This window comes from Ammodytes marinus, assembly GCF_949987685.1.
Source record: "Ammodytes marinus genome assembly, chromosome: 16".
In the NCBI taxonomy this organism is placed as follows: domain Eukaryota; kingdom Metazoa; phylum Chordata; class Actinopteri; order Uranoscopiformes; family Ammodytidae; genus Ammodytes; species Ammodytes marinus.
This window is the reverse complement of record NC_137220.1, coordinates 22114367-22132579: the sequence shown is the minus strand read 5'-3', so window position 1 is coordinate 22132579 and position 18213 is coordinate 22114367. Positions and strand designations below refer to the sequence as shown.

General features: G+C 39.4%; 1 protein-coding gene across 1 annotated transcript; it reads left to right on the top strand.

Annotated features, from left to right (window-relative positions):
* Positions 1 to 944: 944 nt before the first annotated feature.
* Positions 945 to 13653, top strand: LOC307263455 (uncharacterized protein; the record flags this gene model as incomplete). The annotated part of the gene is made up of 17 exons (XM_080044602.1): positions 945 to 987; positions 1231 to 1266; positions 1353 to 1667; positions 2068 to 2382; positions 3356 to 3649; positions 3796 to 4089; positions 4236 to 4529; positions 4676 to 4969; positions 6821 to 7114; positions 7261 to 7554; positions 7701 to 7994; positions 8141 to 8434; positions 8581 to 8874; positions 9203 to 9526; positions 11905 to 12042; positions 12141 to 12340; positions 13645 to 13653. The coding sequence occupies 17 exons, from the start codon at positions 945 to 947 to the stop codon at positions 13651 to 13653; spliced, it is 4026 nt and encodes a 1341-aa protein (XP_079900728.1).
* Between the last annotated feature and the right edge of the window lie 4560 nt (positions 13654 to 18213).

Sequence of the window (18213 nt, the reverse complement as noted above, 5' to 3'; positions counted from 1 at the left end):
TGATGCAAATGAAAGGTTGATAATTTTTTGAGTTTTGACTTCAAAAGAGTTATGGATCGAACACGAATCCCCTCAGGAGGGGACAAGGATTTCGGGCCTGTGTGTCTTTTGCTCATTCAAATTTTGTTTCATTAAAAATTCGACTCAATTCTCACTTCTGCCTCACTAATGTAAAGTGGTGTGTTTACCTGCACACCTCATACATTTCTCTTAAGTTGTAAGAGACAAAGAGCAAGTGGCTTTGTGGTTATAAAAAAAAGGTTGTGTGGTAAAGATGCTAGGCTTTTCAACAAATTCAAAGAGATCAGGCCAGAAAAGCCTCTCACTTATTACCTTTACAGAAGAGTATTAGGGTCAGCAGAGAAAAAAGGAGAGGAGAAAGTTTTTATTGTTTCACTATGCGCTTTGATAATGAAGTTGAAATGTCCAGAATAAAGACAAAATACAATGAGGAGAAAAGAAGTCAAAATACAGTGACTGTAACAATTATCTGTACAAAGTTAACTTATATATATATATATATATATATATATATCGGTATTTGTAGTGGTCTGATTCTATTTAATTTGTATTGTTCAGAATTGGTTTTACCTCAATTTCGCACAGAAAGCACTTGCATTTTGTTTGAAAAGTGCTCTATAGATAAAGGTGTTCCCCAATAAATAATAGAAGGAATTATTTACTGATTTCCTTACAGCCTCTGGAACCACTAAGTAGAATGGGCCACAACTTAACTTTGATACCAACACGTCAATTGGATTAATAACACATAAAGAGGTGTAAGAAACAAACAAGCAAGCAAGCATTTTAAAAAATGCCAGAAAGAGGAAGTTTTTCGGGAAGGGCAAGAAGGGTGAAGCATGTCTGTGCAGAGCTATTTTAAGTTAAGTTTTCTGTCTCATGCTGTCACTGATCAATGAGACAGAGAAGCCGTTGGATCGGCCATGGAGAGCAATCAACAGAGAAACCTTCGCTCTTTGGCCATTGGTAAGAACGATATTTCAAAATTGAATTTGGAAAGCAGGTTTTATTTTTTGTACAGTGTAGCAGTATTATAGTATTGTGTAAAATAGAAGTCTAAGACAAATGTGTCATCCTTTACATTCTTTATTGTGAAAAACAAAACGAGGAAATATGAAAAAGGTACAAGAGCAACTTTTTTTCTGCAAATTTCATTTTACTATTTCAATCTTAATTTGATGAAACATGTTCTGTTGCTCTCTCCTAAAGTCTCTTTCCTCTTGATGTCTTCTTCACCGACTGCAGGTAAGTCATTTCTGGGATACAAGAAGTCATTTCATTTTTCAGTGGAAAACATCAAGATGTTGAATGATGTCTCATGTGTCTCCTAGGTGTGCAGATCAGATTAGTTGGGTCTGGGTCTACTCGTTGTTCTGGAAGAGTTGAAATCTATCACAACAACATCTGGGGAACAGTCTGTGATGACAACTGGGACTTAAATGATGCTGCGGTGGTGTGCAGGGAGTTGGGCTGTGGTACAGCAGTGAGTGCCCATGGGTCGGCCCACTTTGGACAAGGAACTGGACAAATCTGGTTGGATGATGTGGCCTGTTCAGGAAGTGAAAGGTCTATAACTGAGTGTCAGCACAGAGTATTTGGGACACATGACTGTGGACACGGTGAGGACGCTGGTGTGGTCTGTTCAGGTGAGAACATTTTGGGGTGAAGTGTTTTGATGTATATTTTAGCTGCTCTGCCACCTTGTCATTGTGGTGTGTGGGATGTGTAAGGGCTATTCAGATACATACAGCACTTAAAAAGAGCTGGTAACCACATCCTGCAACACACTTTTAGAATGGAAGGGCAGAATAACAAGTGTCAAATGTTGCTTGAAACATTATTCACCGGTATTGTATATGATATTTTTTAGTTAGTTTTTTCAATCTACTATATACAGTAGATTGTTATCTTATTTGCACTCTTACTAAGTGATGCAACAAATGTAAATTAATCATGACTTACATCAAATGTGTCTTGACTAAATGATAAAAGAAGACAAAAAGCGTGCTATCCAACAATGGTTTGTCTTCTGTGTTCTGAAATTAGGTGTGCCGATCAGATTAGTTGGGTCTGGGTCTACTCTGTGCTCTGGAAGAGTTGAAATCTATCACAACAACATCTGGGGAACAGTCTGTGATGACAACTGGGACTTAAATGATGCTGCGGTGGTGTGCAGGGAGTTGGGCTGTGGTACAGCAGTGAGTGCCCATGGGTCGGCCCACTTTGGACAAGGAACTGGACAAATCTGGTTGGATGATGTGACCTGTTCAGGAAGTGAAAGGTCTATAACTGAGTGTCAGCACAATGGATTTGGGAAACATAACTGTGGACACAGTGAGGACGCTGGTGTGGTATGTTCAGGTGAGAATAGTTTTGAATGACTTACCTGTTAAATGTTGTAATATTATTAATCATAATAACAGCCTAAGGGGCAAAAATGTGCAATGCTGAGTCTTGTATGTCGGGAGGCAGCACTTTTTACATACTTAGAAAATTTCTAATGTGCCCCTTTAAAGCTACACTGACCTAATTTTCATGGTTAAGGCTAAATGTTTAGCTGACGCTGGGCAAAATCAACCAGTTCCCCAAACTAGACGAATATAAGAAGGGTTTATTTTTATACTAAAAATATGTTTTGTTTCGATAATCTTTTTTAATATAAAGTTTTGTTAAAAGAATACTCAAAACTCTATATTTGAAACATCAAATACTAATCCCTTTAGGCTTTTGGCTCTGAAATATGTTTGTGTTTGCATTTATATTTTTTGTCTGGCGATGGCTTCAATGTAACCAACATTTATTCATTTGAAAAAGTTACGCAATATAGCTTCTAAGCAGAAAGAAACTCCAGCTCTGACAATGGCTAAGTCAGTTGTGTTTATCGGTGAGCAGCTCATTTTATATACACACTTTAATTTTCATTGTAATAAAGATGAGGCTGGCATTTATGTCACTCCTTCCATAATACACATCCAACAAAACAAGATTTGCTCTATTATGATGATTCAATAGTCCTGTCTGTAATCGTGGCCTCAGGTGGTTTTCTCACCACTACATTTTCACTGAGCTCTGAAAAAAACATAAGGAAATACAACTCAGATATATAAAAAAATAAAAATAAATTAGCACTAAAAACTGTGACTCAATCTGATTATTGTGAACATTTTTCAGGAAACCTTCCAAAGCTTAGTATCAACATGGATCATGCTAGTGAGGTTACTTGGGGTCAGGACATCGGCACCACATGTTCGATGCCACCTCAGTTTTTTAATGGAACATTCATCCTACAGCAGACCTGTATCTTGACATTTTAACATTGTGTTTTTGTTTTTAGTGGTCCTCCCAAAGCCCAGCATCTCCATGAATCCTGCTGGGAAGGTTACTTGGGGTCACGACATCAGCATCACATGTTCGATCTCAACTCAGCATTTAGGTGGAACATTCATCCTGCAGCAGACCTCAGGCTCATTCAGAAAGACCCAAACATCAAGTACCAACTCTGCTACCTTCAACATCTTGCAAGTCAACTTTGATAACGAGGGATCGTACCAGTGTCAGTACGAGAAAAGGGTTTCAGGTCGAGACTTCAGATCCCCTCTAAGTGAATATGTCAGAGTGTCTGTAACTGGTACGGAAATAATAATTTTCCCAATCTTCTACTTGTATTAATTGTTATTAAAGGAAATAAAAATTACAAATTAAAAAGAAAGATACGCACATCAGTTCAAGGGAAATATGTATCTTGACATTTTAACATTGTGTTTTTGTTTTTAGTGGTCCTTCCAAAGCCCAGCATCTCCATGAATCCTGCTGGGGAGGTTACTTGGGGTCACGACATCAGCATCACATGTTCGATCTCAACTCAGCATTTAGGTGGAACATTCATCCTGCAGCAGACCTCAGGCTCATTCAGAAAGACCCAAACATCAAGTACCAACTCTGCTACCTTCAACATCTTGCAAGTCAACTTTGATAACGAGGGATCGTACCAGTGTCAGTACGAGAAAAGGGTTTCAGGTCGAGACTTCAGATCCCCTCTAAGTGAATATGTCAGAGTGTCTGTAACTGGTACGGAAATAATAATTTTCCCAATCTTCTACTTGTATTAATTGTTATTAAAGGAAATAAAAATTACAAATTAAAAAGAAAGATACGCACATCAGTTCAAGGGAAATATGTATCTTGACATTTTAACATTGTGTTTTTGTTTTTAGTGGTCCTCCCAAAGCCCAGCATCTCCATGAATCCTGCTGGGGAGGTTACTTGGGGTCACGACATCAGCATCACATGTTCGATCTCAACTCAGCATTTAGGTGGAACATTCATCCTGCAGCAGACCTCAGGCTCATTCAGAAAGACCCAAACATCAAGTACCAACTCTGCTACCTTCAACATCTTGCATGTCAACTTTGATAACGAGGGATCGTACCAGTGTCAGTACGAGAAAAGGGTTTCAGGTCGAGACTTCAGATCCCCTCTAAGTGAATATGTCAGAGTGTCTGTAACTGGTACGGAAATAATAATTTTCCCAATCTTCTACTTGTATTAATTGTTATTAAAGGAAATAAAAATTACAAATTAAAAAGAAAGATACGCACATCAGTTCAAGGGAAATATGTATCTTGATATTTTAACATTGTGTTTTTGTTTTTAGTGGTCCTCCCAAAGCCCAGCATCTCCATGAATCCTGCTGGGGAGGTTACTTGGGGTCACAACATCAGCATCACATGTTCGATCTCAACTCAGCATTTAGGTGGAACATTTATCCTGCAGCAGACCTCAGGCTCATTCAGAAAGACCCAAACATCAAGTACCAACTCTGCTACCTTCAACATCTTGCAAGTCAACTTTGATAACGAGGGATCGTACCAGTGTCAGTACGAGAAAAGGGTTTCAGGTCGAGACTTCAGATCCCCTCTAAGTGAATATGTCAGAGTGTCTGTAACTGGTACGGAAATAATAATTTTCCCAATCTTCTACTTGTATTAATTGTTATTAAAGGAAATAAAAATTACAAACTAGAAAATCCCGCGGAGATTTTGAAAGTACGGGCCGCCCATGTAAATCGGGGAAGAAAAAAAATCACGGCTGACCCCTATGGTCCGAGAGACTTTATCGTAGAGCAACATGAGCTGTACATGTCTGACAAATAATAAGTCAATGAAAGTCAGGGGGAAAGGGGCGTGGCCTGTCAAACATTGCATTTTTGAATGATGGTTTTCGCATTTGTGGCGCCCCCTATGGGTTAACCTCGACAAGCTTAGAGGGCCATGCTACCACATGTCTTCTGCACATATCCTGCAGGTTTCATGATGATAGGACCTATGGTCAATGAGTTATGGCCAATTTGTAATTAAGCCCCGCCCCTGCGTAAACGTTTTAGTCAATGGCGGCCATGTTTTCCAAGCTATCCTACTAATATTTTTCGGAGACGTGCGTCATAGTCCCCCGGGGCTTCGTGAGACATTTGGTGTTGATAGAGTAAAACTTTAAAAAGTTGTGGTTAAAACCCTGTTTTTCAGTTTATGCTAATTAGCCGAAAATATTTCCAGGTTGACTCTCATGGTCCAAGAGGCTTTTTTGTAGAGCACCCTAAAATACACCTGTGTGAGAAATTTCAAGTCAATCAGACTTACGGTGTGCGGGGCGTGGCCTCTCAAACTTTCTTCAGTCGGGGCTTAATAGCAGCGCCCCCTAGCGGAAATAAAAAAAACTGTCCGAGAGGCTATATTGCAGAGCACCATGAGCTGTACAAATGTAATCAATTTCAAGTCAATCGGAGTCGGGTGACATTTGTGGCGCCCCCTATGGGTTAATCTCGATAAGCTCTGAGGGACATGCTACCACATGACTTCTGCACATACCCAGCAAGTTTGATGATGATAGGACCTATGGTTAAGGAGTTATGGCCAATTAGTTAATAAGCCCCGCCCCTGCATAAACGTTTTGGGCAATGGCGGCGGGAAAAAAAATCATGGCTGACCCCTATTGTCCGAGAGGCTATATTGTAGAGCACCATGAGCTGTACATGTGTAAGAAATTTGAAGTCAATCAGAGTCAGGGGGCATTTGTGGCGCCCCCTATGGGTTAATCTCGATAAGCTTCGAGGGACATGCTACCACATGACTTCTGCACATACCCAGCAAGTTTCATGATGATAGAACCTATGGTTAAGGAGTTATGGCCAACGTGTTATTAAGCCCCGCCTCTGCCTAAACTTTTTGGTCAATGGCGGCCATGTTTTTCAAGTTGTCCTACTAATTTTTTACGGGTATGTTTATTGTAGTCGCCCGGGGCTTCACGAGAAATTTGGTGTTGATACAGTCAAATTTCAGAAAGTTTTGGATAACACCCTGTTTTTCAGTTTATGCTAATTAGCGGGAAATATTCCCTGAAGACTTTTTATGGTCCCAGAGGCTTTTTTGTAGAGCACCCTAACATACACCTGTGTGAGAAATTTCAAGTCAATCGGAGTTACGGTGTGCGGGGCGTGGCCTCTCAAAGTTCTTTCAGTCGGGACATCATAACAGCGCCCCCTAGCGGAAATTCAAAAAACTGTATAATAGCACACCCCGCGGGGTGGGGACGCACGTTGTGTGAAATTTTTGCATGTCTCCGTGTAACGGTGTGGGAGGAGAAGCAGCTAGAAATTTGCGGCAGAATAAGAAGTAAGAAGTCAGAAGAAAAAGTATGGTGGAGAGTAATAATTACGGGTCCTCAGTTGAGGACCCAAAGATACGCACATCAGTTCAAGGGAAATATGTATCTTGATATTTTAACATTGTGTTTTTGTTTTCAGTGGTCCTCCCAAAGCCCAGCATCTCCATGAATCCTGCTGGGGAGGTTACTTGGGGTCACGACATCAGCATCACATGTTCGATCTCAACTCAGCATTTAGGTGGAACATTCATCCTGCAGCAGACCTCAGGCTCATTCAGAAAGACCCAAACATCAAGTACCAACTCTGCTACCTTCAACATCTTGCAAGTCAACTTTGATAATGAGGGATCGTACCAGTGTCAGTACGAGAAAAGGGTTTCAGGTCGAGACTTCAGATCCCCTCTAAGTGAATATGTCAGAGTGTCTGTAACTGGTACGGAAATAATAATATTCCCAATCTTCTACTTGTATTAATTGTTATTAAAGGAAATAAAAATTACAAATTAAAAAGAAAGATACGCACATCAGTTCAAGGGAAATATGTATCTTGACATTTTAACATTGTGTTTTTGTTTTTAGTGGTCCTCCCAAAGCCCAGCATCTCCATGAATCCTGCTGGGGAGGTTACTTGGGGTCACGACATCAGCATCACATGTTCGATCTCAACTCAGCATTTAGGTGGAACATTCATCCTGCAGCAGACCTCAGGCTCATTCAGAAAGACCCAAACATCAAGTACCAACTCTGCTACCTTCAACATCTTGCAAGTCAACTTTGATAACGAGGGATCGTACCAGTGTCAGTACGAGAAAAGGGTTTCAGGTCGAGACTTCAGATCCCCTCTAAGTGAATATGTCAGAGTGTCTGTAACTGGTACGGAAATAATAATTTTCCCAATCTTCTACTTGTATTAATTGTTATTAAAAGAAATAAAAATTACAAATTAAAAAGAAAGATACGCACATCAGTTCAAGGGAAATATGTATCTTGATATTTTAACATTGTGTTTTTGTTTTTAGTGGTCCTCCCAAAGCCCAGCATCTCCATGAATCCTGCTGGGGAGGTTACTTGGGGTCACGACATCAGCATCACATGTTCGATCTCAACTCAGCATTTAGGTGGAACATTCATCCTGCAGCAGACCTCAGGCTCATTCAGAAAGACCCAAACATCAAGTACCAACTCTGCTACCTTCAAGATCTTGCAAGTCAACTTTGATAACGAGGGATCGTACCAGTGTCAGTACGAGAAAAGGGTTTCAGGTCGAGACTTCAGATCCCCTCTAAGTGAATATGTCAAAGTGTCTGTAACTGGTACGGAAATAATAATTTTCCCAATCTTCTACTTGTATTAATTGTTATTAAAGGAAATAAAAATTACAAATTAAAAAGAAAGATACGCACATCAGTTCAAGGGAAATATGTATCTTGATATTTTAACATTGTGTTTTTGTTTTTAGTGGTCCTCCCAAAGCCCAGCATCTCCATGAATCCTGCTGGGGAGGTTACTTGGGGTCACGACATCAGCATCACATGTTCGATCTCAACTCAGCATTTAGGTGGAACATTCATCCTGCAGCAGACCTCAGGCTCATTCAGAAAGACCCAAACATCAAGTACCAACTCTGCTACCTTCAACATCTTGCAAGTCAACTTTGATAACGAGGGATCATACCAGTGTCAGTACGAGAAAAGGGTTTCAGGTCGAGACTTCAGATCCCCTCTAAGTGAATATGTCAGAGTGTCTGTAACTGGTACGGAAATAATAATTTTCCCAATCTTCTACTTGTATTAATTGTTATTAAAGGAAATAAAAATTACAAATTAAAAAGAAAGATACGCACATCAGTTCAAGGGAAATATGTATCTTGACATTTTAACATTGTGTTTTTGTTTTTAGTGGTCCTCCCAAAGCCCAGCATCTCCATGAATCCTGCTGGGGAGGTTACTTGGGGTCACGACATCAGCATCACATGTTCGATCTCAACTCAGCATTTAGGTGGAACATTCATCCTGCAGCAGACCTCAGGCTCATTCAGAAAGACCCAAACATCAAGTACCAACTCTGCTACCTTCAACATCTTGCAAGTCAACTTTGATAACGAGGGATCGTACCAGTGTCAGTACGAGAAAAGGGTTTCAGGTCGAGACTTCAGATCCCCCTTAAGTGACTCAGTCAGAATCTCTATTATTGGTAAGGACAGACAATGAATGAACATAATTAGTTATAAAAATAAATATTCATTTATATGTAGCTATTTAAATATTATTCAGTAATAAAGAATGATGCAATTTGGTCATTATTATTATTCAATAGTTAATCATTGTAAATTAAAATTAATTCCATTATTAGTAAACTTTCATTATTGGTTGTTAGTAACTCAAATAAATATGCCATTAAGACACCTCACTTCCTAATTTTTGCATTGAGATTATTATTCCATAATTATACATCTCGAATAATCTGGATTTATCATTTATAATCCAGGAGGTTAAAATCTGGTCGTCCTTTGTTTACACAGTGCCACTGCAGCAGCCCAGCATCTCCCTAACCTCTCCTGATGGAGGGCTGTTCTGGACTCTTGAAGGCGTAGAGGTCACCAGGGGTTACAGCTTTGTCTTCACCTGCTCCATTAACTCCAGCTATCCTGGAGGAGTTGTCTCACTCATCTACTCAGGCTCCAACATCACAGACACCAAACCAGCAGTCAACCACTCAGCCTCCTTTCACTTCCCTGTAGCAGAGTATGAACACCAGGGCAACTACAGCTGTGTGTATGAAGTCACACTGTCTACGCAAAGATTCAGTTCTGTTGAGACAACACCGATTAGTGTCATCGTTAAATGTAAGTACCCTGTAGGATTTAGGAATTTTCTACTGATAGCTATACAGATGTGGGTTATTTTGTCCCAGATAATACAATTTACTTTATTTCTTGTTTAAAGAATTAAGTGTGTGAATGACACAGTTGTTTATGTGTGAAAGCACAGTCTTAGTCACTGAAAAAGGGGTAGAGGAATACAAAATCTTATAGAGAAGGTTCTGGGGCCGGTTTCCCAAAGCCTTCTTAGAGCCTTCTTAACGCTACGTAATTCGTAGCCCCTACGTAGAGTTCCCACTTAACGTTTCGCCTGTTTCCCGAAACGTTCTTTGCTACGAATCTCTTTCGTACGTCATACGTTGGTAAGGTTGGCCTGGAGCGCCCTCAGAGCCTTCTTAGTTCTACCGTAGGGATGTTTCAGCTCTCGCTTGTGTCATTTAACTAATAAATCTGACTGTATTTCATATCAAACGGACACAGCGATGACTGTATTTAATAACAAACTGTTCAAAACGATCCAACTGTATAGTGTATATCACGTATATTTAAAGTATGCTTAGGCTAATATATATTTTAGCAGAATACCATTAACTCTGATTCACAAAGTGTTCAAACTATATGAACAAGTAGCCTACTTTTTAGTCATCTAACTGACTTGACAATCAGCATTAACTGAATGGATGCGATGTCCGTCAATATGAAAATACTTGACGTGATACACTATAGCCTACAGTCGGATCGTTTTTATCAGTTTGTTATTAAATACAGTCATCGCTGTGTCCCTGTGATATGAAATACAGTCAGAGGTATAAGTTTAATGACACAAGTGAAAGTCCCTGTGATCGCTGTGGCATCGCCGGAGATACAAACCCCACATTTCCTTCCGTAAAGCACCATGCGTAAAACGGACACGAGTGACATCCCTGTTGCGCATGGAACTGCCACAAGTCATTCATGATGAAAATAATTGCTGTAAACAATCTTCATCTCCTCCGCTGTTTCTATATTTTCTATATCTTTTTTTAAAATCAGTATAGGCTATGGTAGTATGTTCGACTATGGTTAACACTAGAACCTCCGCACTGTGTTCCACACCGGCTCAGCTGACAGCTGGATCCTCCGCCTCAAAACATGTAAACGTGCGAAAAAATGAATGAATAATCAATTAGAGCTTACCTTAAAATAAGTGTGCCATGTTACTGTTTATTGTATTTAGGATTTTAGCTCATTTGGACGCTGTTTGGGCCGTCTGTTTTTATTTATATAGGCTATATTGGCGATATTATATTTACTTTCAGTTTCATTACTGACCCACCAAGTAACGTGATTAGTGTTCTTAAAGATACTTAGATTATAAAACAAGAGTTCCAAAACACAGATGATGATTCAACAAACTAATTTATGACTTTATATTACACTAGAAGTGCACGGGTAGATTTGATTAGATAGCATACAGATGCAGCTGCGCATGAAATGAGCAGGAAATGGATAATCGAACTCGGAGCAACCGATTTCAGCAGTGTACGAACGACGTAAGGAGTGTTTCTCCTAAGACACCGTTCGGGAACCACGACTACAGAGGTAAACAACTTTGGTAAGTCATAACGTAGGAGTCTTCGTAGCTCGCTAAGAGAGGACGTTATCGGGAAACCGGGCCCTGGTCAGTCGCAACAGGAAGTAATGCAAAGTAGAGTGACATGAGCTGTTTTTGTCTGGTTTACAATCAGACATGTGGCAGCGTTTTGAACCATTTGCAGAAGTTGTACGGTTAATGCCAGAAGGACAACACAGTAGTCAAGACCACAAATAAATGCAATCAATCAATCAATCAATCAATTGCATGTACAAGGAGTTGAGCAGAAGGACTTGCTTGGATAACCAGGAGTTCAGTCTTAGATATCATATGGTATCTATTTTAAGATATCAGTGAGGCAGGCTGAGATCCAAACAGTATGGTTGCCTATTAGGAACAACAGATAGAGCTGAATGTTATCAGCATATAGCACTGTCAGGAAAAATCATATGAGTAGATAACTGGAACAATAGAGGTTGAAAATACTGAGAAGGGGACCAAGCACCCATCCTGTTGGTACTCCAGTTGAGAAAAAGGATGCTATAATGCCACTTTGAATGATTGCCCTCTGAAGTAGGCCTCAAACCAATTAGGCGCTGTACTCCTGTTGCTTAGTTCGTATAAGGTGGATACAGGAGGTTCCGCATGATGAGTACTGATGAGTTTGTATTAGTTATAGTAGAAATACCACTCCTGTTTGGATGAAGTAGATTATTTTCATAGATGATCTGAGTCTTAAAGTAAAAAGGTGAAAGTTGCACACTCAAGCTGTAAGGCATTATTAAGTCATGTTTTGAAGGATAAACCAATCAAACGTTTTCTTTCCTAGTTCCCTTGTTACTGGCGGTCTCCTTAGTAACTGCTGGGAGCCTTCTGCTGCTCCTATTGGTCTCGGTGGTGGTGGCGTGCCTGGTCCGCAGGAGAAGAATACCAGCCAAGCAGCCTCGGGCCCTCGTCCAAACCAAATGTATGTGCTCCCCAGGACACACACTCATTCTACATTTACACTTTTATCAAATGTGCTCCTATATGTATTTAAATGTTGTTCCACTGCTTGTGTTTCAGTGGCTGTCATGGTCAGGAACGATTACGAAGATGACGAGGAGGACTATGTGAATGTCGATTCAGTTGACACCAAGGAGAAACTCACAGAGGAAGTAGGGAGAGTGAAAGAAGAGGAGAGTGATGATTATGAGGAGCCAGAGAGTGATGGAGATCATGTTTATGAGGAATTCGGTCCTGATGTTAGTTTCATGAATGCCAAGGTCTGTTTTAGAACAGTGGAATGCAAAGAAGAACAACAACAAATGGAAGAAGAAGAAGAAGAAGAAGAAGAAGAAGAAGAAGAAGAAGAAGAAGAAGAAGAAACCAGTGTTGATGAAAATTACTATGGAAATGTAACTCAGCCATCTGGTGAACAAACTTCGAACAATTGTGGATACCATGAGGATATTTATCAAAACTTTTGAGGTGTCCTCTGGTCAATAGTATCACAGTGGTTATAATGGAAAGAGAACTGAACCTTTGAACCCACTGCCATCAATTTTGCCAAGTAAATGAAAATCAAAATCAAAATCTTTAAGTGACAACTGCCCATTCAAATAAATGTAATAGAAACAGCCACCCTGGAATGTATTTTCACTGAAGCGGGCTGCCTCCATGTGCATGCGCTTAACCCCCTGCTACACCAAGCCTGTCTGTGCAGCAGCAGAGACTATTTTTATGCACTTGTGGATGTCTACACAATAATCTGTAATTAAATATGCATATGTGTGTTTTTTCCATGTGTGATTGACAGTAAATAAATTATTTCTAGATGAGTAATTGTAGTCGCATATTGCAATAAATAATAATCTTTATTAAGGACTCAGATGGTCCACTCACATTCAACATACACACACACATAAAACACATTAAAATACATTACTCAATAAAACACTGTACTAAAATAGGTGCAAGCTATCATGCCAATGCTTTCGAAGCCTGGATGTGAACCTATAGCCCATCATAGGGTTGGTTAAGGCTATAATGATGCTATTTTCTAATACATCCAATCGACACATGAAATTGAACATTAACTTTCGTAACAGTGCCTGACATGTAGGTACATTAGAGGACACAAATAACTGGCTAGCACTGTGCCACCTAGGAACACAGAGCAACAACCTCATGGCATCATTATATGCCACTCTAAGCCTATGCATACTTCTCACTCTGTAAGAGGACCAGAGATGAGCTGTATACAGCGGCGTGACATAAGCCCTAAACAGAGCACACTTAACATCTGTGGAACACCTGGAAAATTTCCTCATCATCATGTTGGCCTGTGCATAGATTTTACACCATTGACGACGTATGTCACTGTCATCCATGAGATCATCTGAGAAGACATGTCCTAGATATTTTAATTCCCTGGATATTTCCAAGAGACCATCTGAGAGGTGGAAAGCAGGAAAAGAGGATTGTTTGTCCTCTCTAGATCTCACAACAACGACCTTACTCTTTTTGGCATTATAGTTGATGCTGTATTGTCAAATTATCTTCCATATTGTGTGCATATCCTCAACAGCTCTTGTAGCCCAGCAGAATATGGACAAAGTAAAACCAGGTCATCAGCATACATGAGATGATTCACAACTTGATCTCCCACAATACATCCTGTTGTACATTAATTTAGCTGTCTTGAAAGGTCATCAATATATACATTAAAAAGAATAGGAGATAAGATTCCTCCTTGACGGACCCCATTCGCCACATGAAAAGGATCAGAAACAGCATTATCCCATTTGACTTGGAATGTTTCCTGAGCATACCGATACATTCGAATTCTAACAATATATTTAGGAACATCTCTTATAAGTAGTTTTCCAAATAGTTTTGCATGGTTGATTCTATCGAATGCCTTAGAGGCATCAATGAAACAGAGAAACACAGAGGTGTTTTGGCGTTGATATTTAGCGACAATCTCCTTTAGAGCATAAATGCATAAATCAGTACTATGTTTTCTCTTGAATCCAAATTGATTGTCAGTAGTTAATACATACATTTCCATCCTATTTAAAACATTTTTTCCAGCACCTTAGACAGGGTACTGACAAGGGCAATTGGCCTATAATTGTCCATGCTGTTTAATTTGCCAGCCTTCTCCTTAAGCACAGGAACCAGCAAAACAGACAAGATGGAGTCAGGGAGAACACCATGCACCATGATAGCAGTGAAACACAAACCACGCTAACAGTGGAGAGAGCTTATAGCTGGCATGCTTAAGATGCTCTGCAGCAATACCACATGTTTTGTTGTTATCAAGCGTCTCAATAGCATGTGCCACCTCTGCTGGGCTTACTGTAACATTAGTGTCCATATCAACATTGTTCACAGCAACAACATTACTCTTGACACTGTTGAACAGCTTGATATAATGCTCACGCCATAATTTTGCAATGTTATCTGAACCACAGATACCTTCAATGTCATGTGGTAAAGACGTTTTATGGTTATTCATCACTTTGATTGCTTTCCAAAAGTCAACATAGTTGTTCTTTTGTAGATTCCTAGCAAGCAAGTCCGCTCTAATAGTATTCTCTTTTGTCTTAATATGACGAAGAGCATATTTATATCTGGCATTAGCTTGTTTTTTACACTCAAACACATCACCCTGTCTAGGCCTTCCTGTATCAGTCCAAAGTTTAAAGGCTTCCCTTGCTGCAGCATGGTGTTCAGACACATACTCCTTCCACCCAGGTTTGATGTTAACCACCTTCTTAAGACTGCAGAAAGACCTAGCAGAGGTATTTAAAACTTTTGTAATGTTATCATATAAATCACATATGTCAGCAGCATGCTGTGTGTCAGCACAGTTCATGTTTAGACACATAATGGCATCCCTCTGCAATACAACATGATTTAGTAAGCTGTCAGTTAAGCCAGTATATCTATCAATGTCCTCTTTAGATAGATTAGCCCAGTTTAGTTTCACTGAGTTGCCCGAATTCCCAGTATTCACCAGGAGGGGCACAGTGTCAACATTTAACAACATAGCTATAGGAATGTGGTCAGAGGTAGCCAGACCATAGCAAATCTCCATATTTTCTAGAGAGGCATGAGCATCTGCTGTGCATAGACAGTGGTCAAGCCAGGAGGTTGTGTGCCATGCCTCACTTACATAGGTAAAACTATTATCAGGTAAGAATACTTTACTAGATATGATAAGATTATTGTCATTACAAAAATGTACCAGATGTTTTGCAAAAAGAGAATTGATATCTGATAAATCAGCATTAAAATCCCCATAGACATACACACAAGAATAATCATTGTCCTCAATGAAGGAGTGGATAAAAGTCTGTTAAAAAATTAATCTTCAGCCTTATATGATTCACAGGGTGTATATATATTTAAAATGGTAATCCTCTTGCCATTAAAGTATACTTCTAACCCTATGGCCCAATCAACATTTAATCTCATTACTTTCACCATTGGGTCATATCTACGGTTCCAAAGGATGGCCACTCCACCTGCTATTCTACCTTTAACTATTTTCATGCTTAGGTCAGTGGTGGATTCCCCAGCACCATGAAAATCCTTGTGTATTGTATTTAACTTGTCTAAATCCTGTTTGGCAAGATTTCTAGGACACTAATAAGCATATTATTCATATTTGCCTAGACATTTGTCTGTGTTGTTTTTTGTGGTACATGAGCCCCACAGTTCTAGGGAACTGTAAATGTGGGCCAAAAACACCTAATTAATTTTTTCAAAATCTAACGTGCTGTGCTACTGCCTATGTGGCCATGGTAGCTCCAGCTGAGAACCAGTGTGTGGTCTACCAGAGGAATCTCTGTAGTTTATTGGGGATTTTATTGGTTATTAAAATATTTTCTCCTTAAACCGCCATTGAAAGCTGGGATTGTAGCCCTTACTGAAGCTTTTCTATTCAGTCTGCAACTTTTCGGTGTCTTTGTAGAAGAAGTCCATACTCAAAGATCAAATATTGATAGTTTTTGTCATATTTAATCCATTATCAATGAAATAATGTTATTAGCTTCGATACTAAAGGTCATGTTTGTTTTCCCATCATGCTCTGGGAGAGTATTTTAACCAATCAGAGATTTGTTAATGTCTGTCTACCAATGGAAGGCTTGTCCATGAGTTTGCTTCACTGCCAATCAAATAAAGTTGGAAACTGCAAAAGTGATGGCCTCTGTTATACACAGTTTAGAAAGGCTCAGTGTTACACATCCTCCTCACAATTATAAAATTCAATCTATTATAATTTTAGTTTCACTTCAGGTTATCGTCAATTGAAAGCTGCACGTGATATGTTTGTCAACACAATCATTCACTAACTGACCATAAAAAGAGTAGCTCGATTTATCACTTGTTGCCTTTGACTAATTAGGTCTTAGTCGTTGGCAACACTGCTGTTGGATGAACATGCAAACCGTTAGCTCATATCAAGACATATGGACACAGACTGTAGACAAGCCATAATGTTGATGCATGTTGTAGGGACGTCCTTGCACGCATGCGTAGGAACTAGTAAGCAAACTGAAATGAACATTCCTCAAAAATGATCGAGTTGGAATCGGAATTATTTTACAAGTTCTGATTTGGAACTGGTTCTCAGTGCCCAATCCTTCAAATAACACTGCATCTACTAAGTATTAAGTACTAAGAATTTTGGTTCATGATTGTAACGAAGAATGATTGTGTTGATGATGCAATTGGATTTCACAAGAAATAATATGCTGCAAAATAACACACTCTTTGTGTTTTAAACAGAAGTGAAATTCAAGTGAAAGTGAGATATAGACAAGAGATATAGGCAGAAATTTGAATTTTAATATTTTTATTGAACTGTTGTTGTTATTGAAGCTTTTTTTTTTAATGATACCTAATAGTTCGGTTCTTATTGCTATAATATGTCACCCCGTGCCCCACACCCGAACCCAAGTCCTGCCTGACAATGAAATGAGATGATAGATGTTACAAATTATTATTAATGAAACCAATAGCTAGTGTCTAATTGCTGTGTGGTTTTAGGAAACCGGAGCACCCGGAGTAAAACCCTATGATGGCAGAAGCCAGCAGATGAGAAAATAGATTAGATAGAGGCAGGACTTGATCTCTGCATTGTATTCATTCTGAACAAAAGGAAAATTGATTATCAAAACATTTCCCCCAAAATGAATGCTACATTTCACCTAATACTTAATTCTACATTTTAAAGCTGCAGTAAAGGGCATTTAGATGATTTTGCCCACAAAGGAGGAGAATCTAAAGATTGCACAATCATTATTTTGATGGTGTCCCCCTGCAACTCAAGTCAGATGAAGATGACATGAGATGAGATGAAAAATGTTACAAGTTCTTATTAATGAAACCAATAGCTAGTGTCAAACTGCTGTGTGGTTTTCGGGAAACCGGAGCACCCGGAGATAACCCTATGATGTCACACTGAGGTGGCCTTATGAACCCAAGTCCTGCCAAACATTATGGTAACAACAGAGGAGAAGATAGATGACTTGGACTTGAGGCAGGACTTGACATCTGTATTGTATTCATTTTGAAAGAAAAAAATAAAACATTTTCCTTCAAGATGAATGCTACATTTCACCTAATACCTATTTCTAGTAAAGGGCTTTGACATGACTCTGAGAGTAGCTGAAAGGAACCTGCGGATGAGGCCATGCTTTGTTGGTGGTACAATCAAGTAATACCCGAAAAATGAGGCAATGCATTTTTCAAGTTCTGGTTCCCCTAGATACATTGACACCAGAACCATCTCTGCACAGCCCCACTTTTTGCACAGGTCCTTCATAATTACCTTGTCTAGTTTCTTAAATGTTTTTATGGAGGTGTTAAAATCTGTTCCCTCAACTTCTGCCCATGTGTTTTCAAAGATACGCTGGATGATGACCTCTATGTTACCAATTGTCCAGCTAATTTTAGCCTCGCTGAGTGTACGTGAAACCAGTTTCTCAACAAAAACCCTGACAAACATCTTACGTTTTTCTTCCTGCGGGTTAACATCTATCTGTTCATTTCCATCTATCTGTTGGTTTCCATCTATCTGTTGTTTTCCATCTATCTGTTCGTTAACATCTATCTGTTCGTTAACATCTATCTGTTCGTTAAC